Source organism: Nematostella vectensis, chromosome 10 (genome assembly GCF_932526225.1).
Source record: "Nematostella vectensis chromosome 10, jaNemVect1.1, whole genome shotgun sequence".
NCBI lineage: Eukaryota > Metazoa > Cnidaria > Anthozoa > Actiniaria > Edwardsiidae > Nematostella > Nematostella vectensis.
The window spans coordinates 6,268,569-6,283,892 of record NC_064043.1 but is presented as its reverse complement, the minus strand read 5'-3'; the positions used below and the strand labels follow the sequence as shown (position 1 = coordinate 6,283,892).

General features: G+C 40.1%; 2 protein-coding genes and 1 long non-coding RNA gene across 3 annotated transcripts; 2 read left to right on the top strand and 1 right to left on the bottom strand.

Annotated features, from left to right (window-relative positions):
• Positions 1-13: 13 nt before the first annotated feature.
• LOC5521967 (beta-galactosidase) lies at positions 14-1,957 on the top strand. Its single transcript, XM_001641680.3, has one exon. It carries the CDS (start codon positions 14-16, stop codon positions 1,955-1,957), a length of 1,944 nt encoding a protein of 647 aa, XP_001641730.2.
• A 1,015-nt stretch (positions 1,958-2,972) lies between these two features.
• LOC5521968 (TELO2-interacting protein 2) lies at positions 2,973-11,631 on the top strand. The gene is made up of 14 exons (XM_048733198.1): positions 2,973-3,108; positions 3,267-3,509; positions 4,226-4,343; positions 4,414-4,628; positions 4,874-4,942; positions 5,443-5,496; positions 6,008-6,055; positions 6,408-6,530; positions 7,331-7,405; positions 8,319-8,384; positions 8,759-8,871; positions 9,602-9,684; positions 10,236-10,327; positions 11,450-11,631. The coding sequence occupies exons 1-14, from the start codon at positions 3,010-3,012 to the stop codon at positions 11,552-11,554; spliced, it is 1,503 nt and encodes a 500-aa protein (XP_048589155.1). The 5' UTR covers positions 2,973-3,009; the 3' UTR covers positions 11,555-11,631.
• On the bottom strand, positions 10,214-14,718 carry LOC116604673. Its single transcript, XR_007313901.1, has 4 exons — positions 13,587-14,718; positions 12,303-12,498; positions 12,049-12,129; positions 10,214-10,308 (listed from the first exon to the last, which is right to left on the bottom strand). It is a non-coding gene; the product is annotated as an uncharacterized LOC116604673 (long non-coding RNA).
• Between the last annotated feature and the right edge of the window lie 606 nt (positions 14,719-15,324).

Genomic DNA, 15,324 nt, shown 5'->3' with positions numbered 1-15,324 from the left:
GATCTAAGTCAACATGGCGTTCTTTTTGTTTTTCATTTGTTGTTTGCCTACTCTTGCTATTTCACTGTCCTTCAGCATAGATTATGACAACAACTGCTTTATGAAGGATGGGAAGCCTTTTCGTTACATCTCTGGAGGAATGCATTATTTCCGTGTGCCACAATATTACTGGAAAGACCGACTTCTCAAACTCAAAGCTAGTGGAATGAACACAGTCCAGACCTACGTCCCTTGGAACTTGCACGAACCGATCCCGAAGCAGTATAACTTTGCAGGGAATGCTAATCTTACAAGCTTCCTGGAAATTGCTCAAAGTTTAGATTTGCTGGTAATTCTTAGACCTGGACCATACATTTGTGCTGAATGGGATTTTGGAGGTTTGCCAGGGTGGTTGCTTAAAGACCCATCCATTGTTATCAGGTCATCACAGGGAAAAGCTTACATGGAAGCAGTTGATGCTTGGATGAGTGTCCTGCTGCCACTAGTTAAACCATTCCTTTATGAGAATGGGGGGCCAGTTATTATGGTGCAAGTCGAAAATGAGTATGGTGACTATATACACTGTGACCATCAATACCTGCTGCATTTACAGCAGCTTTTTAGGTATCACCTTACAGATGATATCATACTTTTCACTACAGATGATGGGAGCAATTTAACTGCCATAGAATGTGGAACATTGCCATCTCTATACACTACAGTTGATTTTGGTGCAAACACAGATCCTAGTATACCATTTGCAAATCAACAGAAATTACAACAAAAGGGTCCACTTGTTAACTCTGAGTTCTATACTGGCTGGCTTGATTATTGGGGTACACCTCATCAAACAAGAACATCCAAAGTTGTTGCAGATGCCCTGGATAAAATCCTAGCACTAAATGCATCTGTTAATTTATATATGTTTGAAGGCGGGACTAACTTTGGCTTTTGGAGTGGGGCTGATTTTCATGGACAGTATCAACCTGTACCAACTAGTTATGACTATGATGCCCCACTGACAGAGGCTGGGGATCTTACAGAAAAGTACCATGCTATCAGAGAAGTTATTGGTAAATATTTAACTCTCCCTGATATTCCCATCCCACCTGCAACCCCAAAGTACCCATATGGAACGATAGAGATCACAAAAGGCCCTGAGGTTATAGATGTGCTAACAAAGCTCTCCCCTGAAGGTCCAGTGAAGACAAAATACCCACTTACTATGGAGCAGATTGGGCAATACAGTGGCTTTGCTTGGTATCATGCTCAGATTCCACCCATGTTCTCACAATCTGAACGAATGCTGAATGTAGAGGGGCTTGTGCATGATAGAGCAATAATATATGTGGGTAGACTGCGGCAACGAACTCTTAATCGCACAAGAGGGGAATCAAATGCCACTATAATTATTGGAGAGTTTCTTGATCTTGATATCTTAGTAGAGAATATGGGACATGTCGGTTATGGAGAAAACATGGTGGACCCCAAAGGAATTCTTGGCAATGTCACCATTGACAATGTCCAAATTCTAAACTGGGACATATATCGACTTAACTTGGATAACGTCGTGAGCAATGAAAGCTTATTCAAAGATGGTTACACTGATTTTTACAAGACGGACAATGCCATATCTCCAAGGTTTTTCAAAGGTGTGATCCCAGGTGTCCCATTTGGGGACATTGGCTTTGATTTTTACCTTCATTTAGACAACTGGGGCAAGGGTGTGGTGTTTGTCAATGGGCATAACATGGGGAGGTACTGGCCGGCTGATGGGCCCCAGCAGACATTGTACGTCCCCGCAAGTGTCATGTCCATGAACCAGCATCCAAGCAACTTGGTTATCTTAGAGCTTGACAATGCACCGTGTGACTATCCTGAGACATGTCTTGTGAAATGCACCACCATTCCAGTGCTCAACGGGACGACAAGTCCCATATATGGCACTGCTAAAACCACAAACAAGGCTCTAGGTTAATCACTGATGCCTGATCTCTTTTTTTGTTTTACTCTTATTTTGGTAGTTGCATAGCTGTCAACTCACCCGCATTAGGCGGGTGTCACAAGATTTTGGACCTCATCATTACAAGCCTAATTTTCGTGAGAAGTTCATACATTCTCTGTATTCACCCACATTGGCCCTGTTGGGTTTTTTTCACATATTTACTGTATTTCACCCGGTTTCACAAGATTTCTGTCCAAGTTAGGTTGACAGCTATGAAGTTGTATTATTACCTAGAACAGATAATGTATTATTATAATTATTGCAAGCAGGAACATGCTTAGTTTCCTACTTATCCATTCTAAAGTGCATTGCATAAGAGGTCCAGAACAATTGCTTTTCTTGTAGAATGAAAGATAACTTACCATGCAACTAGTAAAGATTTGAAAATATGTATGGAGTATTTTTTCCTACTTACAGTATTACACACAAAAGATGTTAATTAAAACTGTCAAATTATAGTCTGCTAGAACAAATCTCAAAAATCTTATGATTTGTCAGCAGACAAAAAACATTCCTCACATATTTAGGTGCTTGTCATGCTGTGCATGCTGTGCTTGGAATAAAAGAAATAAAAGTGCTTTGATCTGTTTTATTTGAATAAGATTATTGTAAGTAAAGATGTGCATGATACAAATATCTCCTTGCCCAGAGAGCAATTACTGCATCAATGAGGCAATAAGGTCTGAAGCATAATGATTGTTGTTTAGTTCTACTATTCTTAACACCAAAAGCCTTCTGTCCAAAGGATTTATAACTAACCGAAGCCAGTCAAAAACAGACAGACCCATCTGTAACGCATTTGCATGTACCACAGGAATCCCATTTGAAATTCTCAAATGGTCGCTAGGATTTTTTTTTTTTTGCAGAAAATAATATGACGTGGATTCTCTTAAAATATACCACCGCACAACGTAGCTGTTAAGTTCGTTATTTATGTTATTTTATTGTTGTCATTTTGCTACCGTCTTTTTCCCGCCATAAGCCCACAGGTTTTCATCGGGAAGCCTGTGGTTTGCTTATCCAAGATGGCGGCCTCCGCATTGGATGCGACTGTGTTTTTGGATCATTTACGATCTGTTGTATCCACAGAAAATATTCTTTTTCTGCAGGATCAGCTTGATAAGGTAACATTCAGATGGAGGCATGCTTATGTCACTGCTGGATTGCCAGCTTAAAGCTGCCAAGGAGACAAGATGATATGTGATTAAATTCTGGTTTATCATTATTTTTAAATTTGTTTATATATACTGTTATTGATTCCTGATCTACTCCAATTACACAGCATAACCTGAATGGTATTCTCAAGCAACAATGTGTAGAGTATGGCCCGGTGGAAGGGTATGAGTCCGAGGAGTACATCACGTCGTTGTTACGCCATATTAGTTCAAAGCTCTTGCCGCCAGGTCGTCCCGAGGAAGGAGAAGATGATAGCGGTACTTATAAGACATATGTGGTTAAAGCTGGTAATCTCTTGGAGCTTTGTGGTATTATCATAACCTGCATATCAAGAACTCAAGAAACAAAGGTATGCAGTATTTTAATAGTGTAGAGATTACCGCTGACTTATCATTGTCAGAACGACTTCAACATCTTTGTCAATAAATTGAGTTGTCATCGAGGAGTATTTATCTTCAAATAGGGGTTGCAGTAACCGACCCATGATTTCTAAACAAGGGGAGACAGGAGCAGGTTGGTCTTTGGACAGGACAAAAATGTATAAAAATAAAAAATTAGCAGGAATATAGGATGCATGGTTACCTCTCCCCCCCCCCCCCCCCCCCCCCCACTCTGTCCCTTTTTAGATGCACATAATAGAGAAGTCTAAACCTTCAGAAAGGCAGAGCAGCTGACAGCTGATGGGATTTGTAGAATAAGGGAACACCACTTTACATCTTTAATATTTAACCTAAATTGGGAATTTTCTCTTGCCTAGCTAATCTAGCTAATCTGGTGCATGGGGGATAGGGACTGCAGGCTGAATGAATGCTGAAAAAAAAATGACAAAAATAATACAGAGAAAGGAAGAAGTAAAAAGTAAGGAGCCACTTTAGTAAACCCCTGTGTTTAAGAGGGGGAGGGGTTACCTTCAAATGTTCAAGTGTTTAATGTGTTGGGGCAGCCCCCAGGTGTTTTGGTTGACTAGACAAACCAAACACTATTAACACCAAACCTTGTCAGTATTATCTCAAAGTCACAGTTTAATCACTCTTATCTTACCTAATTTACCTTAAAACTTTTTAGAATTTGGCATTAGTTCGACATATTATGAAGAAAGTGGCCCCAGAACTAATCAGCATTTGCGCTTGTCATATGGAAGCCAATAAGTGGACAAGTCAAAAGACAAGATCTTCATCTAAAGGTATTTTGAATTCTTTATTTTTGTTTCTTGGGGAATGGCTATACATTCATGCACTGTTTTCATTTCACAGTTCTGTTGACTGCATTTTGCAAGGGCTTTCATTGCTCTTCTGAATCAGAGCTCCTATCTGGGACTGCCTCTTCCACTATTGATGGTAACCCTGTGCTTAGGGAGGGGCTGTTTGGCCGTGTTCTTAACGTAATGTTACCTCACATGAGTAAGAGTACCTGGGAGGACTGTCGTGCATTAAGATATGCATTTGTCTGGTGTGTACTACAAGTAAAGGTGAGTAATAATGTCACTGCCATGACCCTTGACCTTGATACCTTGCCATTTTCTAGAGTGAGGAATGTACTGAGGCTTTAACAAAATCCAAAACCTCCTCCCCTTCCCCAACTTCAAAGAACACCAAGTTCAGCATAAAGCAAATACAACACATTAGTTATCAATAAAGATACAGTCTCAAATTTACCATACTTCTTCTTTGTGAACAGTACTGATAAAGGAATGCCTTTCTCTTCATGTTTTAGTATCCAGTCATCGGAGATCACATTCCAAGGCTTCTTCCACCGATGCTTCTTCTTCTGGATGATCATGAGGTTGGGTTTCGGAGTTAACCATGGGCGTGGTAATGTTGTTGTAAAGGGGGAGGGCTGAATAGTCACAGATAGAATGCAAGAAGATGTAAAACCTGGTGGCTCTTCAGTAGGGAGATGCTGCTTTTGGTGGCTTATAGCGAGGATACATTTGCCCCTTGCACCCAGCTGTATGCCTGTCCAAGGGGTTACACTATGAGTTGCACATATTGTTTGCAATGGGTAAGTATAGTTATAAGAAAGGTTGGTACCCTCCTGCACAGAGCTTTCTGTGTTGCTCTTTTTTAGGAAAGCTCTGTGCAGAAGGGTAGGGAGGTGGAGGCTAGCTGGAAAAATACTGCATGAATCTTCATGGTCCTCTCTTGGTCCTCTTGATGCAGAATCATAGAGTTTATGGAGCCTAAAAGGCTTCATGAGTATGATCTAGTGAATCCTTGAGCCCTTTCTCTCATATGTTCCTCAGATCCATAAATTCATAGTCCATCGTCTTTGTTTTATTTTAGGTGGAATATACAATTGTTGGAGTTACTGCTTTGCACCATGTGATAATAAACACTGTAAGTACAGTATTGTGGTGAGGTGTTGAAAAAGGATTTTTTGAATGTGGGTGGGTGGCACCGAGCTGAGGGGTTTATATTTATATAAAACATATGACAGGAGGTAAATTGGCGGAATGCAGCTTGTATATATTTCTTCTGAAACATCTGTGAGAAGGAGGAGTGCCAGCTTTACCTGACCCCCTGCATTCACTGCTGTAGTTGTAAAAGATGTCAGTCCCGTACTGCACCCCCCACAATGTCCCGTACAGTACCCCCCAGAACGTTCACACCCCCAAAATGGGGGATTGTCTGAAATCCGCATTTTTGCCCTGGATGTAGACAGTAAACAGAGGAAAGGAATTTAGACAGTAAACAGAGGAAGAGAATTTTAGCTCTTATAATAGAGAATTTTAGCTCTTCTAATACCATAGGTACCCTAATAGGTACGGGATACTGTAGGCACCAAATGCAATTTGCTACAGTCACTTATATAAAGGATTCATATAAGCTCTGTTATTAAATCCAACAGAATGTTGCAGAACTCCACTGGTATGGAAGGGCAGATGTAATTTTTGAGGTAAGAAGGCTTTCCCTCCTTCTGAAATTAAGAAAAAACATAATCCGGCCAGGGATTTTAACAGTAGTTGTACAGTTTCTTCTAAGTATAATGTAATGCCTAACTTGTTAGTAGTATGTGTTTCTGACTGATGCCTCTTATTCTGTTTATTGTAAATAACTGCTAACGGTTTTCAATAAACATATCTATTTATAAGTATGGTAACATCATCACAAACAGTTGAGTCTATGCGCCATTTTGTGTATTTTTTCTTAGAATTAGAATTTTTGTTAATAGATTAAAAACAACATTACATCACAGAACACACAAGTTGGCCTTCAAACAAGCATTTAGTTTTATTTCTCATTTGCAGTCATTGCAAAAACTTATCTATACTAATGTGCCCCGGCTGGCAATGGCTCTCCACCCCTGTGTTGTGAGCCTTCTCAAGGTTATGGAGCCCAAGCCATGGAAACCAAAGACTAATAGAACAGAGGTACACTTTTTCTTTGTATTTTGTTATAAATCCGCATCCCCTACATTGGACACATGAAAAGGAATATTTTCCCCAATAGAATCACATCTATTTTGGTCCCTTGAACCAAGACCACTGGGATTATAGCACATCAGTAACAAAAAACATTTTTTTTAACAGTCCAAACTAACTTTGCATCACTTTGCTATGAGTTTATCTTTTAAGTACTTCTTGAATTAAAGTGCCCTTGTCAGCCACACCTTTGTTACTGTTTTGATTTAATATTACATAATGCACATAATATTACATAATGCACATAATATTACATAATGCACATAATATTACATAATGCACATAATATTACATAATGCACATAATATTACATAATGCACATAATATTACATAATGCACATAATATTACATAATGCACATAATATTACATAATGCACATAATATTACATAAGCACATAATGAACTAAAATCTTGAAATAACCATAAAAAATAAAGTCTGATACTTTATTTAATAGATTAAATCGTAAATATCGCATTGGCTTCCCCAAATCCGCTGATGGAAAATAATTTTTTTCGCACCTGGTATTTTGCCAGGATGACAAAATGGTGGCTGCCAGAGGCTGTCAAAGCTATAATTCCAAGAAAACCAAGACCTTTGTACCCTAGTAATTAATAGAAAAATGACGGCTTGCTAATCTAATGCTGAATTGCCAAAAGATTTTATTTACAAGCTTAGGGCTGATTTTACTCTTGGTGTTGGACACAAAACTAACAACGACAAATATATAATTATGATACCCTTATTTCAGGGATGGAAGTGCCATGGTGTTTTCCAAGCCATTCTCACATCCATGGAGTTTGAATCAAAAATAGCTATGCGAAGGGTAAGTGTACTGCAGAAAGATGCATTGACACACAAAAAAAATGAACTGTGGGAAGTTGAGTTGTTATAATAAAGGATTATGCAAATAATAAGAAAATGAATCACTGCAAGATTCGCAAAACACATTACATGCTTTCTGGCTTCCAACATGCACAGATGAGAGCACTACCCTCTACCTCAGACCTTATAATGACACATTTTCAGTAAGCCGCATTGTCACCAGTTCACTTCCGGAGGTTCGTCGGAAACCTCAACCGTTAAAAGACAAAAGAATCTATTAGAATCCGAGATGCTAAACATGCCATCTGCTCTAAATTATCAATCACATCCTCGAAGAAACTTGCAATAGACACACTGCTTTCAATATTTTGAAATATTTTTTGCATTTTCCATTAAAAGTCATCAGAGATTGTTACATTATCGACCGGAAGTAAACTGGTGACAATGCAGCTTTAAGCTCCCTCTACCAAAATACTGCCCACATGGCCATGTCTTGTTATCACAAAGTTTAAGGTTCAAAAGCCCCCCCTCCACCATGGCTTTTTAAACAAAAACAATCCACGTAATTTTGTTCCTACGCATATTGCAGCAGAAATAGAGTTTGCCAGGCTTAATTCTAATAAATTTACAAAATTAGTTAAAAAATGCTTTGTTTTGTGACACCTTCTGTGTTTATTGAGAAAACCTGGTCTTGTGCAGTGTAATCAGAGCTGCAGGCTCTAGGGTAGCCTGGGGCAGATACAACCAACCCCAATGTGCTTGCCAAAAACTGCAAGTAATAAATGCTGCTCATTGGGCCCATCCATGGACTATATGACTCATGGTTGGAGCGAGGATGAGCTAAGGTTGGGTAAACCCACCTTATTTGCATGTTAACTTGAAGAGAGGAACACGTTTTACTTTTTATGATCCAGGTGTATGCAGACACACTGAAAGGTTATGTGGACTATCTTGGCATTTCCCTCTTGAAGCATTTCAAGGTTTGTACAAAACATCTACAACTCTAAAATAATCTAATGTTTGTAGTTTTATTAAATGAGGAGCTTTGTAACATAACCTTTTTTTTATAACTTACCCTAACCCAGTGTGCAATTTCCAGGGGCATGCCCTGCATTAAAAAAAACAGGGTCACAGCTCCTTCAAATGATTACTGGTAGCCTTTTTGTGTTTACTATAATGTTATTACTTTTATCCTAAAATGTGGTCACAAAACTTGATGACCAAATTGGCTACACCCATGTTAAAATAAGTGGAAAGGGTATAGAAAATCAGTCTAACCAGTCATTGGTGGCCATATTATTTGCAATAATTTTAAATGTTATTTTAATTGTGTTAAATGGGTGTTAATTTGCAGAGGTTTCTACGTGTGGTGTTTGCTTATCTAGAGATATATGACCCTGAAGGTGACCAGACACGTATTGGGATTCTTCTGGCCTTAAAATCTGCTATGATCCATGCTTATATGAGGTGAGTGATATGTATAATGACCTTCAAAAGATAGGCCACTTAGTTATACAACACCTTGACCACACCATGTCACACCTCACCATGTCATAGTACAGTACACCATCCTAAAGTACACCACACCTTGTCACACCACACCATGTATCACCCCACAATGTCACACCACACCATTTTACACCATACCATATCACACCTTACACAGTCATACAGCTATCCTACAGTACACCATACCTTGTCACACCTTACCATGTCACACCACACCATGTCATAGTACAGTACACCATCCTACAGTACACAACACCATTTTACACCATACCATTTTACACCATACCATATCACACCTTACCCAGTCGTACTACACTATCCTACAGTACACCACACCTTGTCACACCTTACCATGTCACACCACACCATGTCACACCACACCATGTCACACCCCACCATTTTACACCATACCAAGTCACACCTTACCATGTCACACCCCACAATGTCACACCACACCATGTCACACCATACCATGTCACACCTTACCATGTCACACCTTACCATGTCACACCACACTTGTCACACCCTACCATTTTACAGCATACCATGTCAAACCTTACGATGTCACACCACACTTGTCACACCAAACAATGCCACACCTCACCCCAGTATGTCACACCACACCTTCATTCTATTACCTACTACAATGGTAAATGACAAAGTAATGACAAGAGTTTTTGTATTCTAGGATCCCAGCACATTCTGATGCCATTCTTAAAGCACTGCTCAAGCTAATGATAGATACTACTCTATCAATGGATACAGTTCAAAGTATGTTATTATTAAATAGAATGAAAAATATAATGTTTAGTATTTGTAAAGCACACACTTACTTCAGCAGACTAAATCAAATGTGCTTCCAACCGACTATACTCATCAGTGCCAATGGACTGCTCTCCACAGTTTACAATCATGAATGTTAGACTGTCACTGAAGATGGTAATAGTGTCCCCAACGGTTCTTTAACATCAAAGGGCCCAAGGTTAATGAAGTGCAGTGAAAGATAGGACCTCCGGTTTTATGTTCCTATCCAATGAGACAAGGTCTTCAGAGTCCCCTATGAAGAGTCAGGTTTTTACTAGTCCAGGGTAAAGTTGGGCTGTCTACGCAGATTAGTTTTTCTGGTCCTCTTGCTTGAGAAACAAGTCTATTCCACTGAGCTATTGTGCCATTCTCTAAAACTATTTTAAAATATTTGATGTGTGACAGTTAATTTTCAGTTATTAACTATACCCACCAGACAAAAAAACCCATCAATGTTCGGTTTTTGGAACAAGCTTACTTACCAAAATCAAGCTTACCAAAATCACTTTATTTTCCAGAAGGCAGTGCTTTATCTGCCCAGAATGGTATTCTGGATGCTGCCATAGAGTGTCTAGCTGTCCTTCAGATTTGCTGTGGAAATCACATTACGGTATGAAATATTACAACTATGACATGTTACTATATGTTAAGAGCTCCCTTTCATTGTAAGGTACATATAAGATGCATCTACCCCCTTGCTATCTTATGTCCCAACATCAATACCCTCAATTGCTGAAGGGCCCAGCCAAACTGGTAATTAGAAGTTATTAAAAAAAGCACCGGAGCAGACCTCTCTCAGTAAGTAAGAATTGGACGGGGTTTTATAAAATTTAGCCAAGATTTCATCGACAAAAATACATAAACCTTTATGACTTGGGTACTACAGGTAGCCCAGTAGAGAAAACTGATAAAAACAGATCGATCTACTAGTTTACAGGTAATTCGCAAGACCGTAGCGGGAGGGGTAAACGGCCCCTTTCACCAGAAGACTTGTAGTTTTTCCTCTCCTAGAGAGAAATATAAAAGCCCTACCTAATATCTAAGCCCAACAAAGTACAAACTTTAACCAAAGACTACCATACTGAACGTGTTTTTATCGGAAAAAGAAAAAAAAACATTAAAAAAAACCGCCTCGAACGATCGATGCCGCCAATCTGGGATTTGCATGCAGGCTTATATCGTGTTGCGCGTTGAATCATAACAAAGGAAAAACAATCACGGAATTGTGCGACGGATTAAGATACGATTTCCCACCCCTAAAAAGGTCGTTTCCCAGATTGAGAAGGTCCGAGAAAGCGAGGCTTCGGAAGGTTGGGGTTTGTTCACAGCAGACTCTCGAATAAATCGGCTGTTAACAAAACACCAACTTGCCCTACCCTCAAAAACCTTTATCTGGAAAATGGCCCATTATTTTATATCTTGCCCAATGCTTGGTGATTCTAGATTCATTAAACGTATTGCGAAATCATCTTTAGAACCGCAGTCGCATAATATTATTCGAAGCCTGTAATCAGGCCTTTACCCGGTGTTTTTATAGCTAAAAACTAGCATCGAGCGATTTGAGCCGCCATCTTGGATTTTTCATTTTTGCACAAACTTCAAGATGGCGGCTACGAATCGCTCCAAGGCTGTTTTTTCGCTATAAAAACACCGGTTAAACGCCTGCATTGCAGGCTATTTCATTATTGAAAAGATGTTTCAATCAGCGGGTTTTAATGGTGTGTGTTTTCAGGAGGCTCTCGAGACGATTCAAGCAAATTTCGAAGACCCGCAGCTTCAACAGTCATTACAGAGAGTACTTCAAGCACATGTTAACGAGCAGAATAAGATAACATAACGGAAACGTAACGAATTCATCTATATTTACAGTGTAAATAAATTGTAAATAGTAAATAAATTAATATTCTAAAAGTACAGTATTTCTGTTCCGTGTAACGATGGGGAGCTTACTGTGAAGAACAGAGTGTGTGTTTCAAATTGTATTTTTATTGTGATACACCAAAATCTGGTAGTCGACTCTGCCAAATATCAATTATATTCTCACCAGCCTCAGCCCTGCAGCCTCATTGTGCTGATAGGGAGATCTGGCTCCGCCAAACGACGCTACCAAGCCCGCCAGTGATAAGCTGGGAGAAGGGGACGGGGCAAAAATATATAGTAATGGTTAAATAATGGGCTACTAGCGACTACTAAACCGTCCAAAGAATAGACTTCTATAATTTTCGTTATCCATAATTCATAATATTAAAAATCTAGATAGCCCTTGAGTTTCTCCCCAAAACTCAAACCTCACTCCGTAACGGGGTTGCGGCCCGGGATAAAATGAATTACCTTGTCCACCGTAGAATATCATAACATACCTGGCAGAATAGCCAGGCACTACACGGAAGCCCAGCAATCCTGTCCGTCGCCCTGCATGCAATAAAATTAGAAGAAAATTTGTGGCAAGGTCCCAAATGAGTCACCGAAAATGAAAATTGCAATGACAAATTTGGGGAGGTTCTAACACAACGAGCAATAAAAACTTGAAAACACGGCAAGTAACACGTGTTGAATATATAATTAACACGGCAACTATACTTTACCACCATTCAAGACGCCGAAACCAAATGAATTCCACCAATTAGAGATAATTTCCCCGTCCTTACAAGTGTAATCTCCGTGCCATAAACACCTTTGGAATCCACGGCTTTTGGACCAAGGCCGTAGAAATGAGACGTGAAGAAGATAATGTTTATCTTGTGTGGTGGTGTAGTGTGCTAGGAGCTGAGATGGGTCCGCCTACGAAGAGAAGCGAATGAGCAATATGCTAATGAGAAGTTTAACTGATTCACAAGTCCGGTGCATGCGCATAGGCAGGGGGGGTGCGTGCATTTTCTAGACTTCCTGTTCCGGCTCTTTCCCACCCCTTCCCTCGTCCTCAACCCCCCCCCTACCCCTAAAAATTAATGAAAATAAAAATAACAGTAATAAAATTCAAAACCGAGCTTACTTTTACACCTAAATGATAAATTAAAAGGCATGTATGACCTGGGTTTTAACATTTCGGTTTACAAAATACAAATTATATTTTGAGCATTGCTTTTTTGTGCCAATTTTGCCAGAAATGTTGCTAGCACAATCGACTCTGTAAATTTTGTCAGAAATAGATTTTCAATATTAGCATAATTTTTACGACTATTGTTATTAGCTATGTAGGTGTCCCAACCGTCATACATGCAACCATGGTAACAGTATGGTTGACATCCATCCATCAAACTCATAAAACAGCTTTCCGCAACCGCAAGGCCAAGTCAGTGATTGCATGCTCGAGTTTTTTTTTTGACATGTTACGTACGTGAGCGTTACGTGAGCCGCAGCAGATAGCATATCACCTATCAATCAAATTATCAAGCCACTCGCCTGCCCCCGCCGAGCCAGACAAGTCATCACTCAACTCGCACATTGAAACCGTGAGTAGTAAAGCGAAGTCGTGAGGCGGAGTTGATGTATGACACACCCGCGACTTTCACCCGCCACTAAAGCAGAGTCAGCCGGTCAAGCAAGACAGAGGCCCTTAATTTTTAAAAGCTCTTTGAATAGAAGTGAGGCGAGGGAGTTTGATTGGCACCCGTCAATCAAACTCATCACGACTTTGACCGACTGCTGAAACAGAGTCAAGCAACAAGACACAAGGCCATTTTATAAAGATCTTTGAATAATAGTGACGCGAGGGAGGTTGATTGGCACCCTTCAATCAAATTCATCACGACTTTGACCCACTGCTGAAACAGAGTCAAGCAAGATACAAGCTCATTAAAGATCTTTGAATGATAGTGACGCGAAGGAGATCGATTGCATCCTTCAATCAAACTCATCTTGGCACTTACCCGCCCCCGTCGAGCCGGACAAGTCAGCAATGACCTCTTCTCCTTAAGGGCGCCTGAACTCAGAGGTCACAAGAGCAGCGATGCCATACTTGTGGCCGATACACCAGACATTTACCCCGCTATCCTGTTATGCAGCCGTCTATGGTTTTCAGCTGGAAGTTCGACTGAGCGAAGATTTTACGGAGCAAAAATGCCTTTTACCCACATTTCGAGGGTGTCAAACTTCCCGCCGAAACTCACATGCTAAACAAGCTTAACAGCAACGTAAAAGCAGATCTCGTATAGACACGCAAGCTATGAAGCCTGCTATTCTAGTTATGTCATTAAGTTTTTAGTTAATACTTTAGACGAGGTGTTGACGGCCGTATTTAGACAATGATTTACTGGCTGCCATATGAGGGAATTTGTTTGTCAGGAAACTGTGACTTTATCCCCAGAAATGCAATTCTGATTGGGCTCCAAGTGCAAGGTCCCCGTTACCTGAAAGCACGAAAAACTGATAACCAACGCAATATGTGGCTGTGTTAAAGAATACCGACCCATCTTTGTATTTATCAATGTTCTTGATTGTCATGGGATGTCTAGCCACGCCCATGGGTACATAGGGGAAAGGTAGTGGACTCATCAACTCGCGCAGTGCTTTAGCAAAACAGTGCATGGCGAATTACTTTTCACATGCATGTTATTCTTGTGCCATATTTTCAATATGCAATCGAGCTACCTTTTTATGCTACCGCACAATCAACTCACAAAGACATCCATTTCTATCGGCTAATTTATAAGCGAAAGACACTTGCACCTGCTGTGTGACGACGAATGCCTCAATGACACAAGTAACACCACTGAGTTCCGTTCAGGAAGACCAGTTATCCATGGCTAGTCTTGTGTAATACGAGTGAGTTTGATTGTTCCTTTGCGTGCGCGTACACTCACTTGGTACATCATACAATCATAGCTGCTTATCCAATCACCTTTTGATAAGCGCTTTTTCGCACGTTTAACCGTTTAACAAGTGTAAAGCGTTCATTGCTAAAGTAATTAACAAAGCTCACTCCAGCTGCGTATCGCTATGAGTTGCATCCATATCTCCACGTACTTTACCCAAACACGAAAATACAGCTTTATTTTTCGCTCTTTCCCGCTAAGCTTAGGTAATGACAACTATGCAATCTAAATTTGTAGTGGATTAGCAGTCGTACACTTGTTTATCTGACCTTGTTTTTAACTCGCCCGGGGCTACAAGCGGAGGCGTGCGCTGCTTTTGATTTGCTTCTAATGACTCGGTTCTTGCACTAAGAGAAAGGGATAGAGAGAGTTTCTAAGCGCACCTATTATATCCAAGTACTGTGAGTTAGTGACCGCGTTCAGTATTCATCGCCGCAATCATTACCGATCAATATTATTGCTTTTTAAATTATGATTTTCCGTACCGACACACAAAATCCTAATGCCTTCTCTGCTTGCACTGGGAAAAACCTTTGAACAAATGGTTACTCTGCAGCAATTCTAGGAATACCTCGCGCGCTTCGAACCACCTCGAAACCACTTCAAGGAATTCACACTTAGGGATTTCAAGCATTTTAGTAAATAAGCCAACAGTTTTAACGAGGATATATCTTAATTAAAGGAACGCGTGCCAAAGGAATGGGTTATTTGGCCCGTGTGAGAAGGGACTTTGAATCATTTCCTGTGCAAGGAATCGTAAGGGAGTAAAATCTATTAAAGCTTTTACGGCAGA